Source organism: Podarcis erhardii, assembly GCF_964252035.2.
Source record: "Podarcis erhardii genome assembly, chromosome: 8".
NCBI lineage: Eukaryota > Metazoa > Chordata > Lepidosauria > Squamata > Lacertidae > Podarcis > Podarcis erhardii.
The window spans coordinates 56188997-56214499 of NC_138499.1; the positions used below are offsets into that span (position 1 = coordinate 56188997).

At 40.5% G+C, this 25503-nt stretch overlaps 1 protein-coding gene and 1 long non-coding RNA gene across 2 annotated transcripts in view; one reads left to right on the plus strand and one right to left on the minus strand.

Annotated features, from left to right (window-relative positions):
• Positions 1-17578, plus strand: part of ZNF407 (zinc finger protein 407) — a 334428-nt gene extending 316850 nt beyond the window's left edge. The window contains exon 9 of the mRNA XM_081875068.1: positions 15161-17578. Coding sequence (XP_081731194.1) covers positions 15161-16524 — 1364 coding nt within the window. The 3' untranslated portion in view covers positions 16525-17578. The remainder of the gene's footprint in view (positions 1-15160) is intronic.
• The window catches only part of LOC309349312, a 152261-nt gene that overhangs the window by 48044 nt on the left and 78714 nt on the right, over positions 1-25503 (minus strand). Inside the window, exons 4-5 of the long non-coding RNA XR_014159836.1 lie at positions 17635-17706; positions 14836-14992 (exon numbers count right to left, since the gene is read on the minus strand). This is a non-coding gene — a long non-coding RNA (uncharacterized lncRNA). The remainder of the gene's footprint in view (positions 1-14835; positions 14993-17634; positions 17707-25503) is intronic.

Here is a 25503-nt window from a genome sequence, read left to right on the forward strand (position 1 = left end):
ATAAAATACACACTGTAGGATAGAATGTAAGGCACATACAAAGCAAAGGCACATGACTAGGTTTATTCCCAAAGCTCAAGCACATCATCAGCACTTCCATGAAATAGCTGTGAAGCTGCAAAAGCATTCTGGGTATTGTCATGCAAATGAGAATACCAAGCACACCACTTTACTTCAAAATTGCTCTGCAGTGACAATTAGCTTTTAAAACAGAAGTAGGTTTTGTCAGACTTAAGCTTGCAATCATAACCCTATACACAGTGTGGAACCAACTTTCAAAGGGGAGGGGAAGGGAAGCATTGAGAAGCCTGCATAACAAATCCCAATTCAACTTTTCTGTGTTCAAATTATCATACAGGGAACTATAAGCTTCCAAGTGCAAGATTTATTCCAATTTAATCATATGGCTGCTACAAAATTGGAAGTCCTTTGTATATACACAGAGCTGATCTGTGTGTAATGCTAAGCCAAACAATGGTTTAGTGTGAACGCGTGCATTCCTGGAGAGAAGATAGTGAGTGACCACTGCTCTCCATTCCAGGTTCTTTTACTGCTTGCTGCACAGCTGTGACCTAAGCCATGATTTTGGCTTAGCATGTTCTCCAAACCAAGGCTTGTGGTTTGTGATGCTCCATACAAAGCCATGGGCACTCCTGTCCCCTCTTCCACAAAGGCAAAATTCCCTGGATGCACACACTAATGAAATGTGCTGTGCATGCGTGTGCTGCCAGCCATCTACACTCTCCCCTACATCCAGCTCTTCTCATTTTCCCTTCCCCGAATTTTCATTTCCCTTGAGACTTGCCATAGATCTACCTCACCATCCTTTCAAAGCATTGTAAACTTTTTCCTTTGGGCTGGGCTTGGGGGCACCTGAAACTGATGTATGAGCTTTATCCCTTCCCAGACCTGCTGAAAGAGGCGGTTATCAAACTGCTTCTTAAAAAAACATCTTTAGATGCTGCCAATATGGCCAACTATCGCCCAGTCTCAAATCTTCCATTCTTAGGCAAGGTGATTGAGCGAGTAGTTGCTGAACAACTCCAGGCAGGTCTGGAAGAAACGGACCATTTGGATCCCTGCCAGTCGGGATTCAGGCCTCATCATGGGACTGAAACTGCCTTGGTCGCACTGGTCGATGATCTCTGGCGGGCTAGGAACAAAGGTGAGAGCTGTTTCCTAGTTCTGCTGGATCTCTCAGCGGCTTTTGATACCATCGACCATAACATCCTTCTGGACCGTCTAGAGGGGCTGGGAGCTGGGGGCACTGTTATACAGTGGTTCTGCTCCTTCCTCCTGGGCCGTGTTCAGAAAGTGGTGGTGGGGGGTGAGTGTTTAGACCCCTGGGCTCCCACTTGTAGGGTGCCTCAGGGTTCTGTCCTCTCCCCCATGCTTCTCAACATCTACAGGCAGCCCCTGGGAGTGATCATCGGGGGTTTGGGCTGAGTGTTCATCAGCATGCGGATGATACCCAGCTCTACCTCTCTTTCAAATCAGAACCAGTGAAGGCAGTGAAGGTCCTGTGTGAGTGTTTGGAGGCAGTTGGAGGATGGATGGCGGCTAACAGATTGAGTTTGAATCCTGACAAGACAGAAGTACTGTTTTTGGGGGACAGGAGGTGGGCAGGTGTGGAGGGCTCCCTGGTCCTGAATGGGGTAACTGTGCCCCTGAAGGACCAGGTGCGCAGCCTGAAAGTCATTTTGGACTCACAGCTGTCCATAGAGGCACAGGTCAATTCTGTGTCCAGGGCAGCTGTTTACTAACTCGATCTGGTACGCAGGCTGAGACCCTATATGCCCGCAGACTGTCTTGCCAGAGTGGTGCATGCTCTAGTTATCTCTCGCTTGGACTACTGCAATGCACTCTATGTGGGTATACCTTTAAAGGTGACCCAGAAACTACAACTAATCCAGAAAGTGGCAGACTGGTGACTGGGAGCAGCCGCCGAGACCACGTAACACCGGTCTTGAAAGGCCTACATTGGCTCCTACGTTTCCGAGCACAATTCAAAGTGTTGGTGCTGACCTTTAAAGCCCTAAACAGCCTCAGTCCAGTATACCTGAGGGAGCGACTCCACCCCCATTGTTCTGCCCAGACACTGAGGTCCAGCACCGAGGGCCTTCTGGTGGTTCCCTCGCTGCAAGAAGCCAAGTTACAGGGGACCAGGCAGAGGGCCTTCTTGGTAGTGGCACCTGCCCTGTGGAATGCCCTCCCACCAGATGTCAAAGAGAAAAACAACTACCAGACTTTTAGAAGACATCTGAAGGCAGCCCTCTTTAGGGAAGCTTTTAATGTTTAACAGACTATTGTATTTTAATATTTTGTTGGAAGCAGCCCAGAGTGGCTGGGGAAACCCAGCCAGATGGGCGGGGTATGAATAAATAAATAAATAAATAAATAAATAAATAAATAAATAAATAAATAATATTATCTCTACCTAGTATGTGTGATGATGGAGAAGTCTGCCAGCTCAGTAATAGCACATCAGCATTGCATGTAGAAGGCCCCAGGTTTAATCTCCAGGCAGGACTTGGAGAGACCCATGTCTGAAACCCTGGAGTGCTACTGTCAATAACTGTTCCTACACTATGTTTCTTCCCCCATCATAACTGGCTATTTTTTCTGTATGCTTTTAAATAATCGTTGTTTACTTTAAACCTTTTTAAGAATGAAGTGATCTAAAGAAGTGCTTAGATAGTACTAGCTCCTATGAGAGGGTGGATATTCTCATGTCAGTCCCAACCCAATAGAGGTCTGTTTTTATGGTCTTGTACTATTGATTTATAAGGAAATAATAGATTATCACTTCCATTCACAACAACAACAAAATTAACTCATTTATTTATTTAAAATTAACTGTTAAGCGGTGTAGTAACACAAAGAGAAAAAGGCATTTGTATACAGAAAACAGTGATTTCGTTGAACACTTTTATGCTGCTGTGATGTCATCTAGCTAAGAATGAAAAATTGCCATTTGAATCAAAGAAAAGGAGAAATCTACAATGTATATTTTTTAACTAGAACTCCAGGCGACCAGTTGATCAAACAGAACATATTAAAATTGCTGGCTCAGTTTTGGGCATTCACAGACTTAATTGGCAGTCCCTTTGCCCTCTTGCACTTAAGCCTGTAGCTTCCTTTGTCTACAGGCATGATGTAAAGTGACAGTAGCTGAGGTTTCCTAAAAAGGAAGCATGCAGTATGACAGACCCATCTGTGACTGCCTTCTGAAACAAAAATGCCCAATTCTGTCATTACTGCCTTTTGTTTCTGCACAATGCTTTCCATGTGACTGTTTTGTGAACACTTGCTGGTAGAGTCCATAAGCTACAATTTATCTCACTCCCTGCCTTATTGTGCCCCTTGTCCCCAGTTATCATACTTGCTTCCTTGCCAATTCATGCTCTTCTCCAGCTTTCCATTAAACCTACAAATGCTCCTAGCAATCTTTCACGTTACAGAAATGCACACCTAACATGTGCTATATGGACTGCGGATCAAAACTAAACTGCAAAAAAGCATTTCATCAGTTACAAGGACGTAAGTGTACGGTTTGTGTTAAGTTCCAGAATTCATAAACCTGTAACAATTTTATTATATTGGTGTCAGTTTTCATTATTTTCATGAATGGGTGTTCCCTGCTTAATGCGCAGTATTTGCATCTGATGAACCAAACAGTTTAAACACAGTTTGTTTAAATGCTTTATAAATTTATATTCAAATTTATCAGGAATAATTCTATTTGAAATCACATAGGACTAAGTACATTTACTGTAAAATACATTTGAGTTGAAATGCCTGAACCAGCTCATTAATCTACAGATCTGCAATATAATTTTAGTTGTGTTTTTAAGGGAGTAGTGGGGGGATGTTGTTTCATTGTGGTTGATGTTGCTTTTAGTGAGAAATTGTTTAGAGAATCAAAGCATAAGCTTTCTTTAGCAAAACAAACTCATGAATGCATGGGGTGGGCTGTCAATACCTTGTATTCTTCTGTTGTCTGATGTTGCAAGAGTATTTCTTGGGGGGAAAGGCAACTGGAGCTTAAATTCTACCAGAAAAAAATGCTTTTCTGTGAGTGCAGGACACACACAAACAAGCCTTGTGATGTGAACCAACATTTACTTATCAAAGGAAATGTAAACAGGGAGGAGATGGTAGTTTCCCAACCTTTCAGCTCAATCTTCTAGTGGCAACTGCTTCTGGGCAAGGGATATATAGTGCTTTAAAGGTGTTTGCAGTCCCCATATTGCACAGTTGGGTCATAAATACAACACCAAGTTTATACTGAACTTCAGTACAATCCAGTGCTGCTGAATAACGTTCATGCATTTCAGAACAACTTGCTGAGGAAGCCTCATGGAAATAGTATCATAGAATTGTAGAGCTGGAATGAATTGACGTCTTGCACCAGTTTTAGATGGTGGGTCGGATTGGATCCCTTGTTTGATGCTAGCTTCTAGTTTTGCAAATGTGGAAGTTTCAGGTGCACTTTCAAGGGTCAAATTAGGCATAGGACAAAAAATCTGTGATAAAGAGTTTGTTTAATAATTGGAGCTGCAAGGAGGAAGAGGAAGGGAAAGATCCACTGGGTGAGCTGCCCTTCCTTTCACACATCGTTGAATAGAATGCATTACATATTATGGTTCTTCATAGACTTTGCTAAATTTATAGAACGATAACCCACACCCAATAAAATACAGTTTCAAAGTACACAAAGAATCAAATATTGGGAAATGGTTCAGTTTCCGGGGCATGTTGCCTACCACTCCAGTGAGGTGGACTTTGTTCTGAAGAAGCTGTGCATGGGTTCAAACAGCTTCCCTTCTTCAACAGGACTATAGTCATTACTTCATGGAATTCAGGTGGTCATAGTTCATGTGATGAAGGCTACTGCACAGGGGACTGACAGGACCACCCAGACTTGTTGAACAAGAAGCAGCAAACTGGGAACAACAAAGGGCACTTAAAACACACAGACAAACTTGATAGAGGTAACAAGTCTGCCTGTTATGGTCAGCTGAAATCCCTGCTATGTGCGGCGATCTCTGCTTAATTTTTTTTAAAGGCACTGACTTTAGTAGAAACATACTATTAAATAGTGTTTAAAAGAATGTCATTATTAACAAATGTGTTTAAGTACTACATTTCAGAGACTGGCAGTGAAAAGACATGACAAGCTGGCAAGGATTGCTCACCACTCATACTGGAGAATCAGCTCCCCTTCTTTCTCCACTTGAATGGCAGCTATTCCTAAAGGTTTGTCAGGTAGTAAGACAAGGCAATGAAGTGCCACACTTTGGGGCATGCTTTTAGTTCAGAAAAGCATGTTGACAAAAGTTAATTGGGTAGTTACTGCAGCAAAATGTGTCTTGTTTCTCAGTATCAAATCAGTTTTTTAATGTCCTCCTTCAGGAACCTAAGGACTAATTCACAAGTGCATGTACATCACTTACTCAGTACATAGCAGAGTGTGGGAACTGCGTCTACTTAGAATGTGATGTCTGAGAAAATGTTTTTATATGAAAGCTCTTTATGGTTCTTCTCCCCTACCTCTCGGATTGTTTAATAATAACAACAACTAGAAAGCACAATCCTTGACTGCTGAACAATGATCACTCCCATTTGCTGAAAAAACTAGGGTTGCCATATTTCAAAAAGTGAAAATTCGGACACAAAAGTGTTGTTTTTAAGTTTGGCCCAAAGCTGTTGAGTTTTGTTTTTTTTTTTTTCCTTTCCAAAATCTAAAAAATGTATGGGCTGCCATACACCCGGATTTTCCCAGGCATTTTGGCGATTTCTGCCCAAACACTGTTTATGGCTATGTCAAAGGCATTTTTTTTCTAGTTTCAATTTCAGTTAACCCATCCCAATTTCCCTCATCTGGATTAAACAAGTACTTCTATTCTTAAAACCTTTCAGGATTGAGTTGGAAGACAGTTGCATTTGGAATTCAATAAGTAGGGGAATACTCTTTTCTGTAGAAGGGATAAGCAAAATTCATCCATAGGTATAAGATTTCACATGTTAGAAAATTTAAATAACCCTATAACCATATAAACCACAACAAAATAAAATCCCTAAGAATGTTGCAGATTCGAACCGCCGACCTTCTGATTGGCAAGCCGAAGAGGCTTGTGCCCCCTAAAAAAACCTTATTGTCCTCTCTGGTCCATTCTAACCCACTCTGTGAAATTCGTCCTGTGGAAGTGTTGCAAGATATGCAGGTTGGATAAGCATTTATAGATTTAATCTTGATCTAGACAAAATGGTGGGAAGTATTGTTGATGTAGAAGTTGGTGGGTTTTTTGTCATGTTCCTCCTCTAAGAGCAACACACTGTCTTTCTGTTGCTTCAAACCCAGGAAGTATTTATGGCCAGGCATACTCTTTATCTGCTTTGGGCAGATACATCAGCTATGGCTGTTCCTAAACAAGGGTGATCAGTCCACCATTATACATGTCTAGGTAATGTTTATCTTAGACCACTGTGACACAGTCTGTGTAGCACTCTATCTGGTAACAACTGTCTCAGAATGCAATTGTCTGCCTGTTTGCAGGAAACAGAGAGAGGGAACATATAACACCTATGCAGAAAGATCTATACGTAGGCTTGCAATATGTTTCTGGGTACAAGCCAAGCTGCTAACACCCTGAACAGCTTGGGCCTAGAATGCCTTGAATAACTTTCTCTTCCATTATTACTATCCTTGGGCACTTAAATCATTGAACTAACCCCTACTCTAAGCGCTGGTGTTAGGTAGCAAGTTGAGACAGGGCATTGTTGGTGGTCACACCCTTCTTATGGAAGTGCCTTCCTAGAGATATTTAGCAGGCCTGTTTGGTTCTGGCTTATAGGTTGGCTCAGGCCTCCCAGTTTCAGCTGACACTGAGTGAGGCATGATTTTTATTCCAGTCTTACTTAATTGTTTTATTACTAATGGCTGCTATATTATTTTATGGTATTTTTTTAAAAAAAATTGAACTAATTTTATTATTCTGACAAGATTTTATATTGTCATTTGACCCTGGACTGTTTAACGTGTGTCAAATAAATAAATGATTTTAGTAACATCAAAGCAATGAAATTTGACCCAAATGAATCAACAGAAGAGCTTCGATTAAAGGAAATTAAAGGAGTCAAGGTTTAATACCCTGGCCTCTCTTTATGCCTCACAATAACTACTGTATGAAGTGGCCCTTTGTTGCCATAGATCCTTCAGTAGAGCCGCAATTACTGTTAAGGCTGCAATCCTAGAAACAATTTCATCAGAGTAAATTCCCTTGAACTTAGTGAGACTTACTTGTAAGTAGACGTGCATAGGATTATGCTGTAAGTTTTATTTTCCTTTTTAAAAGCATGTGGATGTGTGATATTTCCTCTTTAAAATAGTTCACCAGTCCTCCACATTCCTTTTCAGTAACTACTTACAGAATAGTCTTTTCACCTTTTAGCACAGTCCAGAATTAGGCAACATCAAAAATGTATAGACAAGCACACATCTATGAATTTATATCAGTTCTATACTGCTTTCTTCCCCTTATTATGGACATGTTCACATGAATGGGGGAAAATATATAGGCCCCCCTGAGTTCATTGGAGGAAAGGTGGCATGAAAAACAATGATAAACAATTGTTTGGGTAATTTGAGATCACTATACACATTGTAGGGAAGTATGATATGTGATTAAAAACCTGTACAGTGGACTAGCAATACCAACCCATCCAAATAATTTGAAGCAGAGGATATTCTTAAATTCTATGGAGAACAGCAGCATGTGCTGTTTACATGCTAAATGTTTAAAAGTCTTCCACAAAAGGGGGCTCAACCCTATACTCTGAGGAGTGCTGTCCTTGAAGTTGCTTGGGAACACAATGATCAGAACTTATTGCTGATGTTTTCTAAGCATTTAGTGGCAGCCTTTTGATAGTGGAGTGACCTCTACGACTATCTCTAAACATTTTCAATTTACAGGCTCAAGAATTTTTGCTGTCTTTGACTCTCATTCTTTTGAAGGGGTCAGGCCTTTGCGAATTTGCCACAAGAAAGAAAGAGCTTAAAATGCCCTGTAGACATGACTAGCTTAATAGGAGTATAGTGGCAAGAAGCACACAACATACAATATGTTTTAATATTTATAGACAAAATTCACATTGTTTTAAGTGTACACAAGCAGCTGCTGTCATTTGGCTGTGAGCAGATGTTAGACCTCCAAAAGCATCGCTGATAATTAAAATACTAACAGTTAGTGTTTTACCCCAGCTGCAGGTTCTGTTTACTGTAAATCTGATTTTAATGGTGCCTCTGTGCAGTTGTTGAATAGTGGTTTGTTTTCCACCATACATAAGAAAGTCTCTGCAATGAAGACAAATGGTTATTTCCTATAATTTGTTCTGGAAAGATATGACAATACATGGTAACGTGCTTCCATTTATAAACAAGGCATAGATATGACTAGCAAGTTATGACAGTAATCATTTTTAGTGCACTAACAAGAAAACGTAACTAGGGAAGTTAAATATAAGACCCCAAAATTCTCAGTTGGATCACCTGGAGACTATGATACCATTTTGCCAATTAAAGTATTAGTTTTTGTTGTTATTACTATCAATTATTTACATAGTAACGTCAGTGTATGTGGTGGTACACAGACCAACATAAGCAACAACAGAAGGTCTTTTTGTAAATCTGTTGAGGGCAGAGTTTATCTCCTTGGGTGCTGTACGCATGTTGAATATACTGGTGTAGGGCTCAGTGGAACTGTCTTCTTCCTCCTTAGTTGGCCCTGCCTCATACGCACACTAGGGCTCAATTCAATCAGCATTTTTATTCAGTTTTCCTGGTGTTTCCTTATTCATTCATTTGCATGTTTTAGCAGATCTTTCCCATGATATAGAAGCCACTTCTGGAAGCCTAGTAGAATATTGTGGAAGCTTACCACTCATTTCTGTATTAATTGTTTCCAGAAAAAATATTCTTTGCAACCCCATTAACCTGGAATATCATGGGACAATATTTGGGGTGGTATCCCAGCATACTTCTTTCCCGCTGTTTAAAATTAAGTGTGGGATGTCAGCATATTGATTAAAAAGCCACAGTTCCATAATGAACACGTAATGCAGTATAAAAGGTAAGTTAGAAATTAGCATTATAACCTGGAAAATTAATGCAATAATCCAAATCTGAATGCTCCCTCATGGCTATTTACAATGGGGATCCTGTGTGCCTCTGATATAGTCATCTAACCAGTCCTCTCTTTTTCAAGACCCTGGCCCACAAATTACATAACACTGACAGTAAAGCAAGAACTGTTTCTTGCAAACGGAATCTTAATGTCTCTCCTGTCATGACAAAGTTATGCTTATGTTCTTTGGAGCGTGCAAAGAGGATATGGTGATGTAGCTTTCAGTTTGGCCTTTGGTACTGAAATCCTTTCATTGTTGGAAATCTCTACCAGCCTTTCAATATTCTACATTGGAGAAAGAGAACCAGTGGCCCTCCAGATGTTGATAGACTCCAGCTAGTTTTGAAAATTATCCAAAGAAATTAAGGCACCTGAAGGCTGCAGAAATTAAGGCACCTGAGCTGGGGGGTGGGGGGGACAACATGATCCTACTCTTTTAGGGGAGTTTGATGGAAAAGAGCTTAATCTGGTGCAACAGCAATTTTGCATATTTTTTGGAATAGTCTCCTCATGGTTGCATTTGAAGCAGACACCTATGCCTGTTGACTGCATGAGTAACTTGGGTCCAGGATAAGCAACTAATAGAGCTGGTGTTGCTTGGCCTTTTCTCATGGGTTTTTGGGGTTAAATTAAGGTCTTCTTTCTATTAAACCAACATGCTTTATACTGCCTTCATGGTTGTTCCCTTGACAGCCTGGTGTGAAGGATTCTGCCCATGTAGCTTTAATTTCCAGCATGTTTAAAAGCCATAGAGGTGATGTTTGGCCCCTTGGAAAGTCTATTGCTTGCACAGCTTCTAAATAGGAAGCTAGACCATGTGAGAAGTCTACTTTTTCCATGTACCCGGAAGAACATTGAACAGCTTTGAAAGCAAAGACGACCACAATAGGAAAGGCCCATGTGTGTATAAGGAGTTTGGGGAAAGAGTTCCACATTATTTCAACTTATCTCCAGCGTATTCCTGTATTGCAGGGGGTTGGACTAGATGACCCTTAGGGTCCCTTCCAACTCTACAATTCTATGATTATATGTATGCTCAGGAACTGGTCGTATTATTTCACATAGAGACTGACATGATTTAAAAACCACCCATTAAATGTACAATTGTTTGGATATCCCTCCAACCACAGGGCAGGATTTCCATTTCACTTCACCAGTCATGATAGCCAACATATCAGCCACAGATTGTTGACCTGTTGTCTCCTTTAAACATAGAGAGGCAGGGGAGATCAGCTGTTCTGTTTAGATAGCTGGAGAAAAGGAGGTGACTGGCTTTCCTGCGTGATATCTGGTGCTAGGTTTGGGGGTGAGCTTTGGGCAAGGGAAAATATCACCACCATTATTTCTGTGGATAAATGCATTGTCCTGAAACACGGCCATTCTAGATGAAATTAATTTTTGTAGATGTAAATAGTTTTCATAGTTTTAATGAACGTAGAGCACAAAAATGGCATTATTTCTGCTTCTTACGATCCTTCAGATAAAATCTTAGAAAAACACATATTTAGAAGCATAGACAAGGTCATCACCACCTTTTAAAGAATCTTATATGATCTAACACTTGGTCCATTTCCTTGATTTCATTTTGAAGAGTATGTTATGCTTAGTCCAAGCTTATGCCTGTTAAGGGGGGTGTTTGGAAGCAAAAGCAAAGGTTTGCATGCAATATTGTATTAACCCAGACTTTCCTGACATGTTACACATTTACTTTTGGAGACGAGTCTTTTTAATGCCATCTTTATCTGCTACACGATGCATGAAATCTACTTTCTGTTTTAGAACTGCAAATGACCCCTGACCCCTTTAGTGGAGACACAATGTGACCTTTCTATTGTCATCAGCTTTCATTCTCTTGAAAATTCTATGAATTTTTATTACAAGTTTTTTTAAGCCAAGCTGAGGCTTCAACAAATTACTTGACACAGATGAGATGAAGTTGTTGAAGTAGTGTTAGATAAGTTTTACAGCCAGCATGTGTGCTGCTGAACAGTACAAAGCCAGTGTCCTACAATGTCATACACCAGTAACTGCTGAGCCTACTATTGGATAAATACATCATTTTATGGAACATTGATTGTTCTATAAACCCAATGGAGTATTATGCTCTATGATCAAACCATTTAGATTGTGTGTAGAGCACAGAAAATGCCATATTCAGGATGGTACTAAAAGTGCCATTTGTGTATTTTATGGATGTCATTACAGGGGAAACTTCCCTCTGTAGGCCCTGTTTACTGCAAAAAATTTTAGACTGTAATGACATTTTTCATTCACAACGTATGCCTTCAAGAGAGGGGGCCCTTGTTTTATTTGTTTCATTCGAGTTGACTGCACAAATCCTGTACATTTTAATTAAATGTGAGCTTAACAAAAGAATAAGGTATTTATTCTGGGAGGGTGGGGGGCAGGGAAATGAAGACGGTAACAAAAAATAATAGACACACACACCAGAAAGCAGTCTGTCCCTGGGTTCAAAAATGCAGCTAAACCTCATTTGTACTCTTTATGAATCACATTAAACAACAAAGCATATCTTGCACTCTTGTTTAGCTAAGTAGGTGGCCTTTAAATATGAATAAAATGTGCAAATATAGATCTAATATGCTAAAATATTGGACATTTTTAGGTTTTGGAAAAAAGAACAGCTAAAAATGCCAGTTGATAAATAAGGAATCTGTTGAAAATACAGAATTCTTGGAAAGAAACCAATTCTGTGATCATGGTACCTGTAGATATGAAACACCTCTATGGGGTTCTCTCCCCCCTTGGTTAGCATTGTTGCATCATTGTATTTTGTCAGTTTATAATGTATTTCTGTTCATTTTCACTTTTTAATGACAGGCCATCAGCAGCAAGTACAGCTTTGTAATATTAATACATTTTTGCAGTTAAGTTTTATATTTGGCATGGCAAATATTTCCTATTCTCTTCCCCTGTCTCCACCAACACTGCCCCCAAATAAAATGTTGAAATGCAAGATTTTTGTAATACAGCTTCACTTGATATTGCATTTGGAATGGTGATGTTTATAACTAAAGTAAAAATAAAATAAATGTGTTGACTAGGAAGGTTAAAAATACATCTTGCCATAACTAACCCTCAAAACACACCTTTAAAATTGCATATTTCCTCTATTAGATTCAGTCTTCTCAAAACAAAGGAAATCCATTCAATTCCACATATTACATTTACCATGAAGATCACTAAAATTGAAGTTGATGTTCCCAATAAATTTTTGGTCCAGTTAAAATTTAAACTTACAGTACAGATTCCCATTAGTTTAACTGACACTTGAACTTCTACACAGCTCAACATTAATTCATTATAGTTGAAATGGAAGAATCTTCAGTGGGTGAATCTTTTACAATCTGATTGAGGCTGTTACATTTTATAGGATCCATTTTTCAAAGCACTACTGACAGCACTCGAAGTTATTAAATTGCTGAATCAAAAGATGGACCTGCAATCGCATTTATGAACTGTGATGGAATAGCTGGGGTTGCACTGAGCCGAGGTTAAGATGTTGGTGTAGTTAAGCTTCATCACACCCCTTTAGTGACAGCAGTATTTACCCATGTAGTTTACTTTAATGGTCAGGAAGTGGCTTAACTCACCTCTGGATTCAAATAGATTAAGCAAGCAGTCAGAATGGCATAATTATCAGTGCTGCAAGGAATTTACAGGATAACTGAACCCCCACGGGACTTCCCATTCAATTGCCAAGTAAAGACTGGAGATGCATAAATTCACAGATGTAGCATTTACCTCAGAAGCAAAGGAAAGGGATGTCTTTCTTTATCTTCTTCCCTTTTTACTTCCTAAATATCACAATCTCATATTGTGTGTGTTTCCATTGTAAGATTTTGATCTGAGGAATTATTTTGACTGATGGCTACATAAAAATAGGATTTGTGGTGGTGTTTGGATTTGAGACCATATCATTGCAAGGCTCATCTTACATCATGTCAACAAAGCCAGACTCCTGAGAGAATTAATTACGCTGATTCTATTATGAAACACAGATGAGTTCTGATTTTTTTCTTAATTGTCCCTTTGTGCTGATTTTCTCCTATCTACTGTTTCTGCAAGTTGAATGCCTTGAGTATGCTCATGCCCATAGAGACAAATAGTTATAAAAAGACATAGCCGCCATTCTGTGTTTCCCTGTAGTCCTTCCTTGCCAAAATTTAATTCATCAGTGAGTGCAGGATCAATCATGTTGTATCATTTGGGGGGGGGGACTTTACAACTGTTTAAATTGTTCATTAAAAAAAAGGAAGGCTTTCTCCTGACTTGAAATCTAAAATTAAGATGGTACGGTACAGTACACAGTTTTCATGGTGAGCTTGAGTCTTTCAGCTTTAGCAGCAGCCATGGAAATATTTAGCAACTTGAACTACAACTGCATTACATTTAAAATACCATGTCCTAGAACAGGGATGGGGAATCTTTGGCTCAGGGGCCAAATGGAGTCCTTTGTGGGTCTCCGTCTGGCTTTTGTGTCATGGAATTCTACTCACTATTGATGCAGAGCAGAACCAGACCAGAGGCAATTAATATTTCATCCAGCAGAGCTTCACTGCTACTGCAGGCAAATGAGCATAATGGTCACAAATCCAATTCAGCATTGGTGAAAGTATTGGGGACCTCAGCTCTGGGGGCCAAATCCGCCCTTCCAGGCCCCTCTATCGAACATTCCCTGAGCCACATGCCCTCTCCTCAGGCCACCCCCCCTCCCTGCTTCACACTCTGAATATTTTCGTTTGGGTAGAAGGCTTAGCATTGCACTGATAAAATGGCTTTTTCTTCCAATTTGTATACAAATCTAGGCTATAGATTTTCTTTCAAGCTGTAAAGCAGTACAGGTGTCACGATCTCGTTCTGATAAAGAACTCTTTCCTCACAGTTCCCCTTCCCTCCCCCCACCCTGGGCTTTGTGCCTGGCTTTGAGGTTTATATCCTGGCTTGTTAAACCACAGTTTCTCATGACATCCAAGCCAGGAAACTCTGGTTTTCATCATTCACAACATGGCTTGTAATAGTGATGAAACTACACATTTCCTTGCTCAAGTGTCATGTGAACCCATTGTTTAATAAGCCGTGTTAGAAGTGCCAGCACTGGGCACATGAGAGGAGGTGGGTAGAGGAGCAACAAGGGGGAATTTCATTTATTATACTACCTTTTACTCAAGTAGCTCAAGACAGCATACATGGTTCTAAACCCTTATCTCATCCCAACAACAGAGGCATACACTTTATTCTGGGGTTGATAAACCATGGGCCATTGGCTTGAAATTGTGACAGCTGGGCCAGTGTATTTCCTTTCAGAAATAAGCACAACAGATAACTGAAATCAATGTCATTAATAACGTTCCTTTTTGAAGGCACTGTGGCTATGGTATGTACTACAGTTTGAAAGATTTGAAATTCCCAAGCAACTTGAATAAAAAGATAGTTTTCTAATAAAGACTGGGTGTTTTTTATTATTAAATTCAGTACTGTTTCAGTGCATAAGATTTATTTCATTTGCCAGAATGTAATTGGTTAAAAAAAGCAAAATATAGAAATATGGCTGCCTGCTGTTTTTTTAAAAAAAACTATCTTTTATTATGGTGATAAAATGCTAACCATGATAGGTTTCAAGACTCACATTCTGATGATTCTGGTCCAGACCGCTTGATGTAGACACAGCCTTTAGAAATCTCCTTTATAGATCTCAGAATGGTCACTGATGAAAGCAGGTTTCTGAACACAGTGGACCCAACAGGGCTCTTTGTTTTGTTTCAACTTGTGTTTTTGGATATTCACTTTGGAAATAATGATATAGTATTTATTTGGACCTGTACTTAAATTATTGGTTTAATTTGCAATTTAGACCCCCAAAATATTAATTCACATTATTAGTATTTTGACTTGGTATTCTCCCCCCCCCCCCATTTTCATCTTTAAACCAACCTTTCCTTTTTTCTTTTTAGGCATAGTTTCTAAGTCATACGAATGCCGGCTGAAGGGTCAGGGAGCTACATTTGTCGAAACCACCAGCCCTTTCACCACTGCAGCCCTGGATGAAATTTCTCCAATAAAAGATAAGTCCCTTCATGATAGCAGAAGACACATGCAATCCACTGAACAAGTTCAGCAGGTGATTATTATTCAAGGATATGACAGCGATTTTGCAATTGATGCCTCAGTGGAGGAAACCGCAGCGGCTACGCTTCAGACTTTGGCAATGGCTGGCCAAGTGGCACGGGTTGTCCATATTACGGAAGATGGACAAGTTATAACCACAAGTCAAAATGGCTCTCATGTAGGCACCATGATTCCAGGGCAAATACTCGCTGAACAACTGTCGGATGGGAAGACACAAGTGGTGGTTGTTGAAGGCCCTCTGGGAGGAAATGATATTGAAGATGCTGTTTCCATAGGAACAGCATCAGACCCTGGTAATACCATGGTGCAACAGATAGTGAGACGAGAAATTTTAGAACCACCTGATGTAACTAGAGTACACCCGCCTGAGTCTGCCTCAGCACTAGATGCCTTGCTTTGTGCTGTAACAGAGCTTGGTAAAGCAGAGAACAAAGCAGAACTCCTGGACAGGGCACAATTTTGTCACAAAGAAGCATTACAAATGTCAAATCCAGAAGCAGACATTGTTTGCAACGACACTACGGCACAGGAAACACAAATGTTCCATGAAGCTCAAGAGACCGAGGAAGAGCAAGAACCCATGGAAGTAGTAACGCAGGTTGTGCACCCATCTACCATAATTGCATCTCAGGAGAGAGCTCAGGTCACCTTCAAGAAGATGGTTGAGGGAGTGCTCCAGTTTGCTGTGTGTGATACAGCTGCAGCTGATCAACTGATAAAAGAAGGTGTCACTCAGGTTATCGTGAATGAGGAAGGAACTGTGCATATGGTGGCTAGAGAAGGTTCTCAGATAATAATGCAAGAAGCTGGCAGTCATGCCCTAAGTGTCCGAAGTGAACACATGGACCTGGTTGAGTCTGATGGAGAAATTTCACAAATCATTGTCACAGAGGAAATCGCTCAAGCCATAGTTCAAGATTCTAACGCCAATTTCTCTGATGGTCCAACCCATTACATTGTAACAAGATTACCACAGGAGATTGAGGATGAGTCTGGAGTATACTCACATGCTGTGATAAAGACAGATGAGCAGCAAGAGATTGTGCAGACTGGTACTGTTATAAATTCCAATAATGTATGTGATGGAAATGCTGAACACCTAGCTAGTATGGTCATTTTTACAGAAGATTGCTCACAAACAGCTATTATCCAGGGCCAAAGAGATAACAATGAACTACAAGAAGCATGAAAGAACTCTGTCTTTATGGGTTTGATAAAAGACAACATTGAACATTTGGTGACATGATATTTCATGTTTAATTTGTAAAGCATTCTTTAATGGTCTTTGTCCATCCAGGTACTCAACACATTTTGTGTGAAGTTAGCAAGAGCAGCTGGGAATGCTAAACAGAAAGGGAATTGTCCATTTTTGCATAACTAATGTTGAAATTTGAGTACAAATATTGGCAGGTTTACAAAATAAAATTACCAAAGGTATCAATTTAATTCTCTTCATTAGTTTGGTTAATTTTGTTTGCCAGTTCATTGCATTATGACATAGTAGACTTAAGTCTTTCCTGAAATTAATTATGTTAAACTTGACTTGTATGTATTTTGCATATGGAGAGCAAACTAATATACGTGCACCCATATTACCTGGTTGAGCCACACATTGACAATTTGTAAATTGAAGTTGGATTCTACATTCACAAATTGGTCAGGCATTCCAAACAACCCAGTTATTCCTACTCAAAATACAGAGTTTCTAATGAAATAATCTCATGACATGTGTTAACTTACCTTTCTTTGAATATATTAGGCTTTTTTAATTGCCCTCCCCCAATTTGACTTCAGTCAATCCTCCAAGATCAAAACTTAACTAAAACCTCTGTTGAAGTTTTCACAAAAGAACCTGTTGATTCAGAAAGGCCTTAATACCTATAACTTTTATATACAGTAATGACTTCATTTGAAATCTTTATTCAGTTTTTTAAAACTAATAGAGCTTCACATATCTACAATTCTGCAGTTCATTTTGTGACTGACTTTTGGAAACATTAGATAAGGTTTCTTCTATATAAAATTCTGCCATTGACCTTAACAAGTGGAAAAGAGTTGATCTGGCATTTATATCTGGATCAGAATGTTGATTATCTAGTTGTGGATAAGTTCTGAGTTTTCAGTGCAAGCTCCTGTTGAAAAGATCCAAATGCTTTTGTTTTGTCTAAGAAATCTAAAGTATGATATGGATGGGGTTGGGTTGTTTTTGTTCTTTTTTTTTCAATAAAACAATAGCACTAAAAGGAGTATTGTCATTTTTAAAAATATTAGGCTGTCATTCCACACCCAGTGTACTCACCAGAACTTAGTTGAGTTGGGATGGTCACCATAGCCAGGCGCTGAATCTCTCTGTGTCCCTGTGTTTGCATGGCTGGGAGGGATGAAGGAATGAAGGAGTTGCAACTATTAGGTGTACTTGTCTTGTTTGTTTTGGTGCAAAGGGTATAAATCAAGCAGAATTCATGTTCAACTTCAGACTGAACTTCAGACTACCAAATATAGAAAAGACAGGGCACAGTAGTCTATTCTAGAATTAACTGCTTAAACATCTATATCCCAGGGTGCTGCATAGAACACGTGCTTCTATGCAGGGTGGCAGATGCTTTGCTGTTGTTTTTATTTTCCAGGTTGGATATGTCAGATCAGCCAAAAAGGGGGGTGGGGAGAGAGAAAGAGAAAGAGAGAGCATAAAAAAGACACTGAGATTCATAATTAGCCGAGTTTGATTTGCTCATCCTTCTTAAATGTGACAGGCTGCTTACTTCTTCTTAAATACTGTCTTCAGCAAACGGTGACAGGATCAACTTCCGTTTGTTATCAGGATAAAGGTGACCTTTACAAAATGATGGCCCTCTGCAAGATTCTCACAGATGCTCAAAGGAATGTTTTTCATTGAAAAGATTTCTTCTTGATCATTTTGCCTGTTAACTGGAGCCCTCTGGTCTTGTGGCTTGGATGCTAATTCTTAGCTATGCTCAGTCCTGTATGGCTAACCTTTCCGCTGCAGTACAGGGTGTTGACATTGACATGCTGCAGTTTACCATTTGTGATTTATTTAGGATAAATATGTCTCAGGTGGCATTTAATCCTTCATAAAACCAGTGTAGCCTGCAGTGTCAAACCAGCAATCACATTGTATGCACAATGAAAAGAGCAGACCTTTGCATAAAGGTGTGTGTGTGTGTGTGTGTGTGTGTGTGTGCAAGAAGTGTTCTCCGGCTTGGGAGTACTGAGAATGGATTCTCTAGAATCCTAGATTAATAAGACATGTCCCTTTGCCTAGGAGCAGATCCTGTCTGTTACCACCCAGCTCAGACCACTGCCTGCTCTGCAGTATATTACTACATGTGTGTGTATGTCAGGAATTGGGCTTCTGCTCGTTCATAAACCCTTAAAACATATTTCTTTGTCAGCAGAAACTCTTCCATAGTTGCATATGCTATTGAATTTTCTACCTTGTTTGCTTCCCATGTTTTCAATTCCTCCAGAGTAGGAGGAAGTGCAACATCCAGGGATGTGGCTCCCAAGGTGATATCTTAATTTATACATGGCAGGTGCATTCTCCAATCCAGAGTCCCCAAGGTAGCTGCTAGAGATGGAGGACTGAGCAGGAAAAAGTTGGCTGAAGCTCAAATTCCATCAGTCAGTTCCTACAACAGAGCTGACATCCCACTACCAAAATTGGGCCTGACCAAGTCAGAGACTCCACATTGCTTACAATTCTCAGCATGCCTAACAAAATATGAACATATACAGCCTCAGGCACTAAACTAGGTCCTAGCACCTGTCAACCATGCAGAATTGAGCTAATGGCAGTTGTAGTCTGATGGATTTTGGAAGGTACTTTGTTTACCATCATTGTCCTACTGTCTTAAGGCCAGTAAGAAGTTCTTGGAATCCTAAACACTGAAATGATTTCATGGACCATTTTTGCCAGAGCTACAAAAATGTAGGCTTGGCTTACTAGCCACCATCTATTTGGCTCGCTGCCAACTCCACCCCAGCCACACACATACCCAACTCCTTTGGCATAAGTTTTAATAGGAGCTGCTCTGAACAGTTTCAAATAGCGTGTCGTAGCATCAGAACAAGGGGGATGATTGTGAAGAGGGTAACTGTGCAAGTGCAGTGTATTTTCCTTCACTGCAGCAAGTTCCAGCTGAGAAGGCAAGGCTCCTTGGTTGATATGAGCCAATTGATCTTCTCTTTGTAGAAACTTAACAAGTAGGAGAGAGGGGAAATGGAAAGCTCTCCGTCAAATAGCTGCAGCTTTCCCCAGTGAAACACATACCTTCTAGCATACTGTCTCCTGCCACATTTTGGAAGAAAAGTACCTTGAAAGCAAATTCTTAAAAGAAACACCTGAAAATTCTTTTTAGCTAAAGTGAAACCAAAAAAGCCCAAAGCTAAATGCTGTTCTGTCTCCCAACCAGATGAGGTTCACCATGGAAGTTAGATGAACTGGAGTCAAATAGTTGATGTGCCAAGAGGTCTGCACATGTGGGTTGTGAACAGTGCTGCAGGCATTGTTGTCATTTATAAATGCTTTCTTTGCAACCACAGTGTTGATGGCAAAATCCTTCAAGAGATGTATTTGTTATGATTGTAGGCACAATTGTGTTGGGGTAGTGCTTCTTCCCAATGAACTTGCTTGCCCAAGGCTTGCCCAAGTTTGCATTGGAAGAATCTCCCCTTTTAGAAAAAGCACAGGGGACCAAGAGGTAGGGGATTGAGCTACTGGCAAGATGAGAGGACTCAGCAGTAGCAAGTAAGCCCCAACAGAAACAACATTTTTTGGCCAAGACTTTCTGCCTTGTATGTTTCCTGAGCAAAACTGTTATAAAGAAACCCAGAGAAGAAAAGCTTGTCCTGAACTCTAAGGCAGAGTTAAGATCAAGTGAACAAATTATGTAACAGAAAAAGGTCATTCATTGGGTGAAATAAAAATGGAAAAGTGGAATTTTCAAACACATACACACCCTATTTTACACTACAATATTAGCCCATAATTTCAAATAGGTACATGGCTCACTTTAAACAACCTACTTCTGTTCGATCTTGTTGAAGAATACAATTCTTTTCTCTCCTCCTCTAGGGTGATATCATTTTATATGAGGAAAAAAGTTAGCTCAGATGGCAGTTATGCGTTTCGGAAGCACCTTCTAATCAGGGATTGGTGATTCATTATTAGCTTCAGCAGGCGATCCATCTGACATGTAAGGGGGAAAAATTAGCAGCTGTCACTGCATGATGAGTTAATTTCCTGATAGGTCTGACACTGAAAAGCCATTTGAAGACATGGAGATGGCTGATGAGAAAACCTGGTGCTGCTTTATAATTGGAGAGAAAGAAAGGGCATAGAGACAGAACAATTTGCAAAGGAGGGGTTCAGGCTAAGCTACAAGTGGTGGCGGCTGTTTGCTAGAAGGGGCTCTTCACAATCATCCACATTGCTGGGGCACACCCACCTTAGGCACTTATTACCCTGAAATGGAAGCCATCTATTTCCTTGTTGCTTTGTGTTGCTATTTTCAATGGTTTGTAATTAGTGTACTCAGACAGTTTTACTCCTTACAATCTGTGCATATGCCGGGTGCAAGCATGTGGTTGGGTTGTTCCGCGGGTGACATAGAGAGCTGACATTTTAGTGGGAAGAGGAGAAAATGAGGTTCTGCCTCTTGTACTTTTTTGCTGCTATTTTCTGTAATTGCAGCTGCAGATCTCAGTCATAGAAATAAATGAATTTAATCAAAATGGTGATGGTGATGAAGAAGAAGAAGAAGAAGAAGCATTCCAAGGGGAAGAGATGGTAAAAATAAGCATTACATAATACAAATTGCAAAAAAGTTAGAGAAAATGTCTAAAAAGACTGCCTTCCTGTTCACAACTACCTGAAAGTTTCATTGATTGTGCTGATAGTGTACAATCAGAGGACATCTAACATATTCAGATAATCAGAAATTTGGATGAATGAAAGCAGCTCTATACTTGGTTATGGATAAATTGAGTTAAGTGGGCAACATAGACTAATCACATATGACTAATTACACATGTGAACCAGACACTTAACTGTGCAGTCCTGTACTGTATATATTTACTCAAAAGTAAATCCACCTGAGGTCATACATGCACATTGGGAGCGCGTGCACACATGCAATGGTCCTGTTTAAACAAATTCCACCCATTATTATGCTACAGTTTTTCTAGTTTTGCACATAGAAGGGAGATCACCCACTTCCATTGTATTGTACAATAGCAAAGCTGCATTATACTAGATTAAATGAATATGGCGAAGTGGCCAGTACAAACAGAATCACATCATTTTTTCCAGTGGCGTGCGGTCATTGGACTAGAGGGACTAGGCTAGTCCCCTAAATGTTCCCGGTAAATTAGAGTATTAAAGTATTAAAGCCTGGTGACTCCTTCCCAAAGCCGGGAAGCTTCTGACTGGCTTAGGGAGGGAGGTACGATGCTTACACACGTGGTGTCGGGACACCACAACATCACACGCATAACATCCCCCGCCCCATCGTCCACACAAGCTAGTGCCTCTGGCTGTAACTGTTCCCCTACGAAAAATTTCACCACACACCACTGCTTCTTTCCCACATTAGTCCTTTCCCAATCTAGTGGGGCCAGGGCAAGCATTAAAGAAACGGTACTACCATAGTAGGAGATGGCATGGTGGGGCAGCAATGGTTACCTGATCTCCCAACAGCTGGGTCACTGCTGTTCTCTGGGAGGGGGAAGGGCAAGTTGGCAGTGTGTTTGTGCTGTTCGTACTGCACCAACCTCCCTGTCGTCTCACTCTTCCCTCTGCTGGTAAGCAGCAGCGACGCAACAGCCAGGAGGTCAGGTAAACAATGACGACCCACCACCTGTCTACTACAGCATGAGAGGTCTGTATTCAGCAGCCTTCAATGACACTGTAGGGCATGTACGCAGAACCTATAGCCCTCCAAATGACAGCATTCCCAGTAAGCCCCCTTATCATGCCCACACAGTTTTGCAAAACTTCAGGGTTGACAGGGTATAAGGAAAGTGCCAGCTGCCTCTGTTAGGTAAAAAGGGATAGCTGCTCCTCACAGGGACGCTTTCTCCAAGGCCCACTTGCTGCACATGGAGAGGACAGAGGAACATGCATTCTTCCTCCATGGCTACCCTTGGCCCAGAGCATCCTCTGAGCCAAGCAAAGGCTGTGTTCCACTACTTATGAAGCAGCCTTGTGGAGCACTAGCCTTTCTTTCATTATCTAAGCTGGACACAGTGAAAGCAGCAGTATTAGCTCCTAGAACCTACTGATGCAACCACTGGTGTCAAATCCTGGCCCCAGCTGAGAGTGTCATTCCACTGAGCATTTCCCCAAGACATTTTGCTCCTTAAGACAGAGCATCAAACTGCAGCCCCACCCATGCCCTCTGTCAAAGTGCATAGCGCTGAAGACCAACCATTCTATTTCGGTATCTGAGGCAGAAAATTCTATGAGACCTTTCTTCTACTCTCTCCAGGACTAAAAAAAAAAACAATAAATGAAAGCATTGCCCTCTCATGACACTCAATATCATCTACTTGAGGCTGCTACCTCACTCTGCCCAATAGTAGGACTGGCCCTGTAAATAACCCACAGCATTATCTGCCACTACCTGTAGGAAAGCGTGTGCTCAGCACATTGGTACCAGAACAGATAGCATGTGGTTATTGTTTTATGTGACAGCCCCCCTGCCCGTGTATGTGTGTGAAATTCATCACTGCAAAATTTAGATGTGTGAATTTTGAAGGATGACTGCATTCTGGTACACACATTGTTCCAGCAAATATGAACTAGTTTAAGTTCACCTTTAGATGCCAACTGAATCATTTCTCTCATCCTTACACCCAGATAGGTGTGCAGAGTTGCCTTTTTAGAGCAGGGTTGTGGAACCTGTGACCCTTCATAGGTTGCTTGGCTCCAATGCCAGCCAGCTCCAGCCCTCACTGCCACATGCCAGGGATGATGGGAGGCATCATCCAGCAACTTCTGGAGAGCCAGTTTAGCCATCTCTGCCTTAGACTAATAACAATACTATTTAAAATATTTGTTGATTACCAATTTTAGCAGTTGCTTTCCAAAGAACCCCCGGTGTGCTCCTGCTGCCATGATTGTATATCTCTTAACGTGTTCCTGTAGGAACAGAGCGTCTGTGCCATGCATTTCTCTTTAATTCCTCTTCCCCCATTATGCATAAACTTGGAAGCAATTCACTAAATGCATTCAGATGCATGTCACCTGCAGATGTAAAACACATCTGGTACACAGAGTTCTTTGCAAATACAATGGAAATCAGTAGCTACAGAGGCAAAACAGTGGAAAACTCACTAATGTGCTGCTCTTCAAAACAACAATCCATATGTATGTGTGTCCTCAAAAGGACACAGGAGCAACAATAAGGAAGAGGGTGTGTTGCACTGTGTATTATGTGCATCAGGTCTTTGTAAGATGCTCTCCTTTCTGCTTTGTAGGATGCACCAGGTCCTCTCTGCTGTGAAAGTGTAAGAAATTTTGCCAGAACCCTGCTGGGCTGCTCCAATCTGGCGCTGCATTTTCCTGTCACTGGAGGTGTGGAGCAGACTCGTGTTTTCTCTTCAGCATATGGCACCAACTGCTGGTGTTTCTGCAGCTATGAAATCCAGATGCCCACCTCCAGGATGATTCTCCCTGGTTAGGGACATCTGGGCATCACATCCTACTTCATCACTCTTTCCCCCTCCCACTGCCACCTTAATGGTGTACGTATTTATCAGGCTTGTCTGGAGATCGCTGAAAAGGCCAGCACAGCTGCCTGGCTACCCCATTCACCGGGATATTTTAAGCGGCATGTAAGGCTCCCACACCCCCCTCAAATCCATCGGCCTGCTGGAAAGCAACGCTGAGAGAATTCCTCTCTTGGCTGTAAAATTTATGGTCTGTGGCAGTGCCTGACATTTCCAGGGGAAATGCAAACACCTGGAGATTCTCCAGGAATCATTTTTACTTCTGAGACATACTGGGAGGCTGCAATTCCATTGAAATAGGCTTCTCCATTTAGAGAGGTCAGGCAAGATTTCAGTAGGAAGTAACACTTGGTGTTTCTGCACACAGATCCTCCTGCCCCCCAATTCTGATATTCATTTTCAGACATATTCACTACATACAGTATTTATTTATTCTGATCTTTGTTATTGTCCCACTAGAAATATGATGGGCCTGATAAGGTTTTCCAGTTGGCTTTGTACTAGTGTGACTTCATTGGATTCTGATATATGACACTCTGCAATGAGATCAATCAAGCCTTGCATCCACTGACAAAAGGTGTTTTTTTCCTTAGTAAAGCTATCCTCTATCTCTATAATAATTTTCACCCTCCCCACCACTCCGTCACACAAACTCTCTTGTTGTCTGCAGCTTGTGATACCACAAAATGGGTGCTACTTCTGCTCTTTTATGCAAATGGAAGCTTACGATGTTGTTAAGTAAAAACACATCTCTAAAAGAAAAAAAATGGAAACATGGAAACTTTCACCTAAAAGGGGGGGGGGAATCCCCTTTGACGTTACCTTCTTTTCCAAACAGGTAGATAGATAGATAGATGATAGATAGATAGATAGATAGATAGATGATAGATAGATAGATAGATAGATAGATAGATAGATAGATAGACAGATAAATGATAGATAGATAGATAGATAGATAGATGATAGATAGATAGATAGATGATAGATTAGATAGATAGATAGATAGATAGATAGATAGATAATATAGATAGATGATAGATAGATAGATAGATAGATAGATAGATAGATAGATAGATAGATAGATAGATGATAGAAAATTTGGTTAAAAATCCCAAGATCCTAGGTGCTTTTTTCTTTTCTTTTTAAAGGACCGAAATACATACTTGGGAAATGGATCAGGCACTATTCTTAAGATGCTGCATTTATGTTGTTGTTTTTTGCATTTGGAGTATTTTACATTAGGAGTATTTGGCTAAAGCAATCACTGTGATATGATGCAATATGTTATAAATGGCTTGCATATCAGCTATAGAATACAGAAACATTTTAGAACTGGTATTTATGAAAAACATATGGTCTAGGGGGAAATGCATATGGGTTGTTGTTGTTTTACTAATCACAAATATTTCTTTGTTGT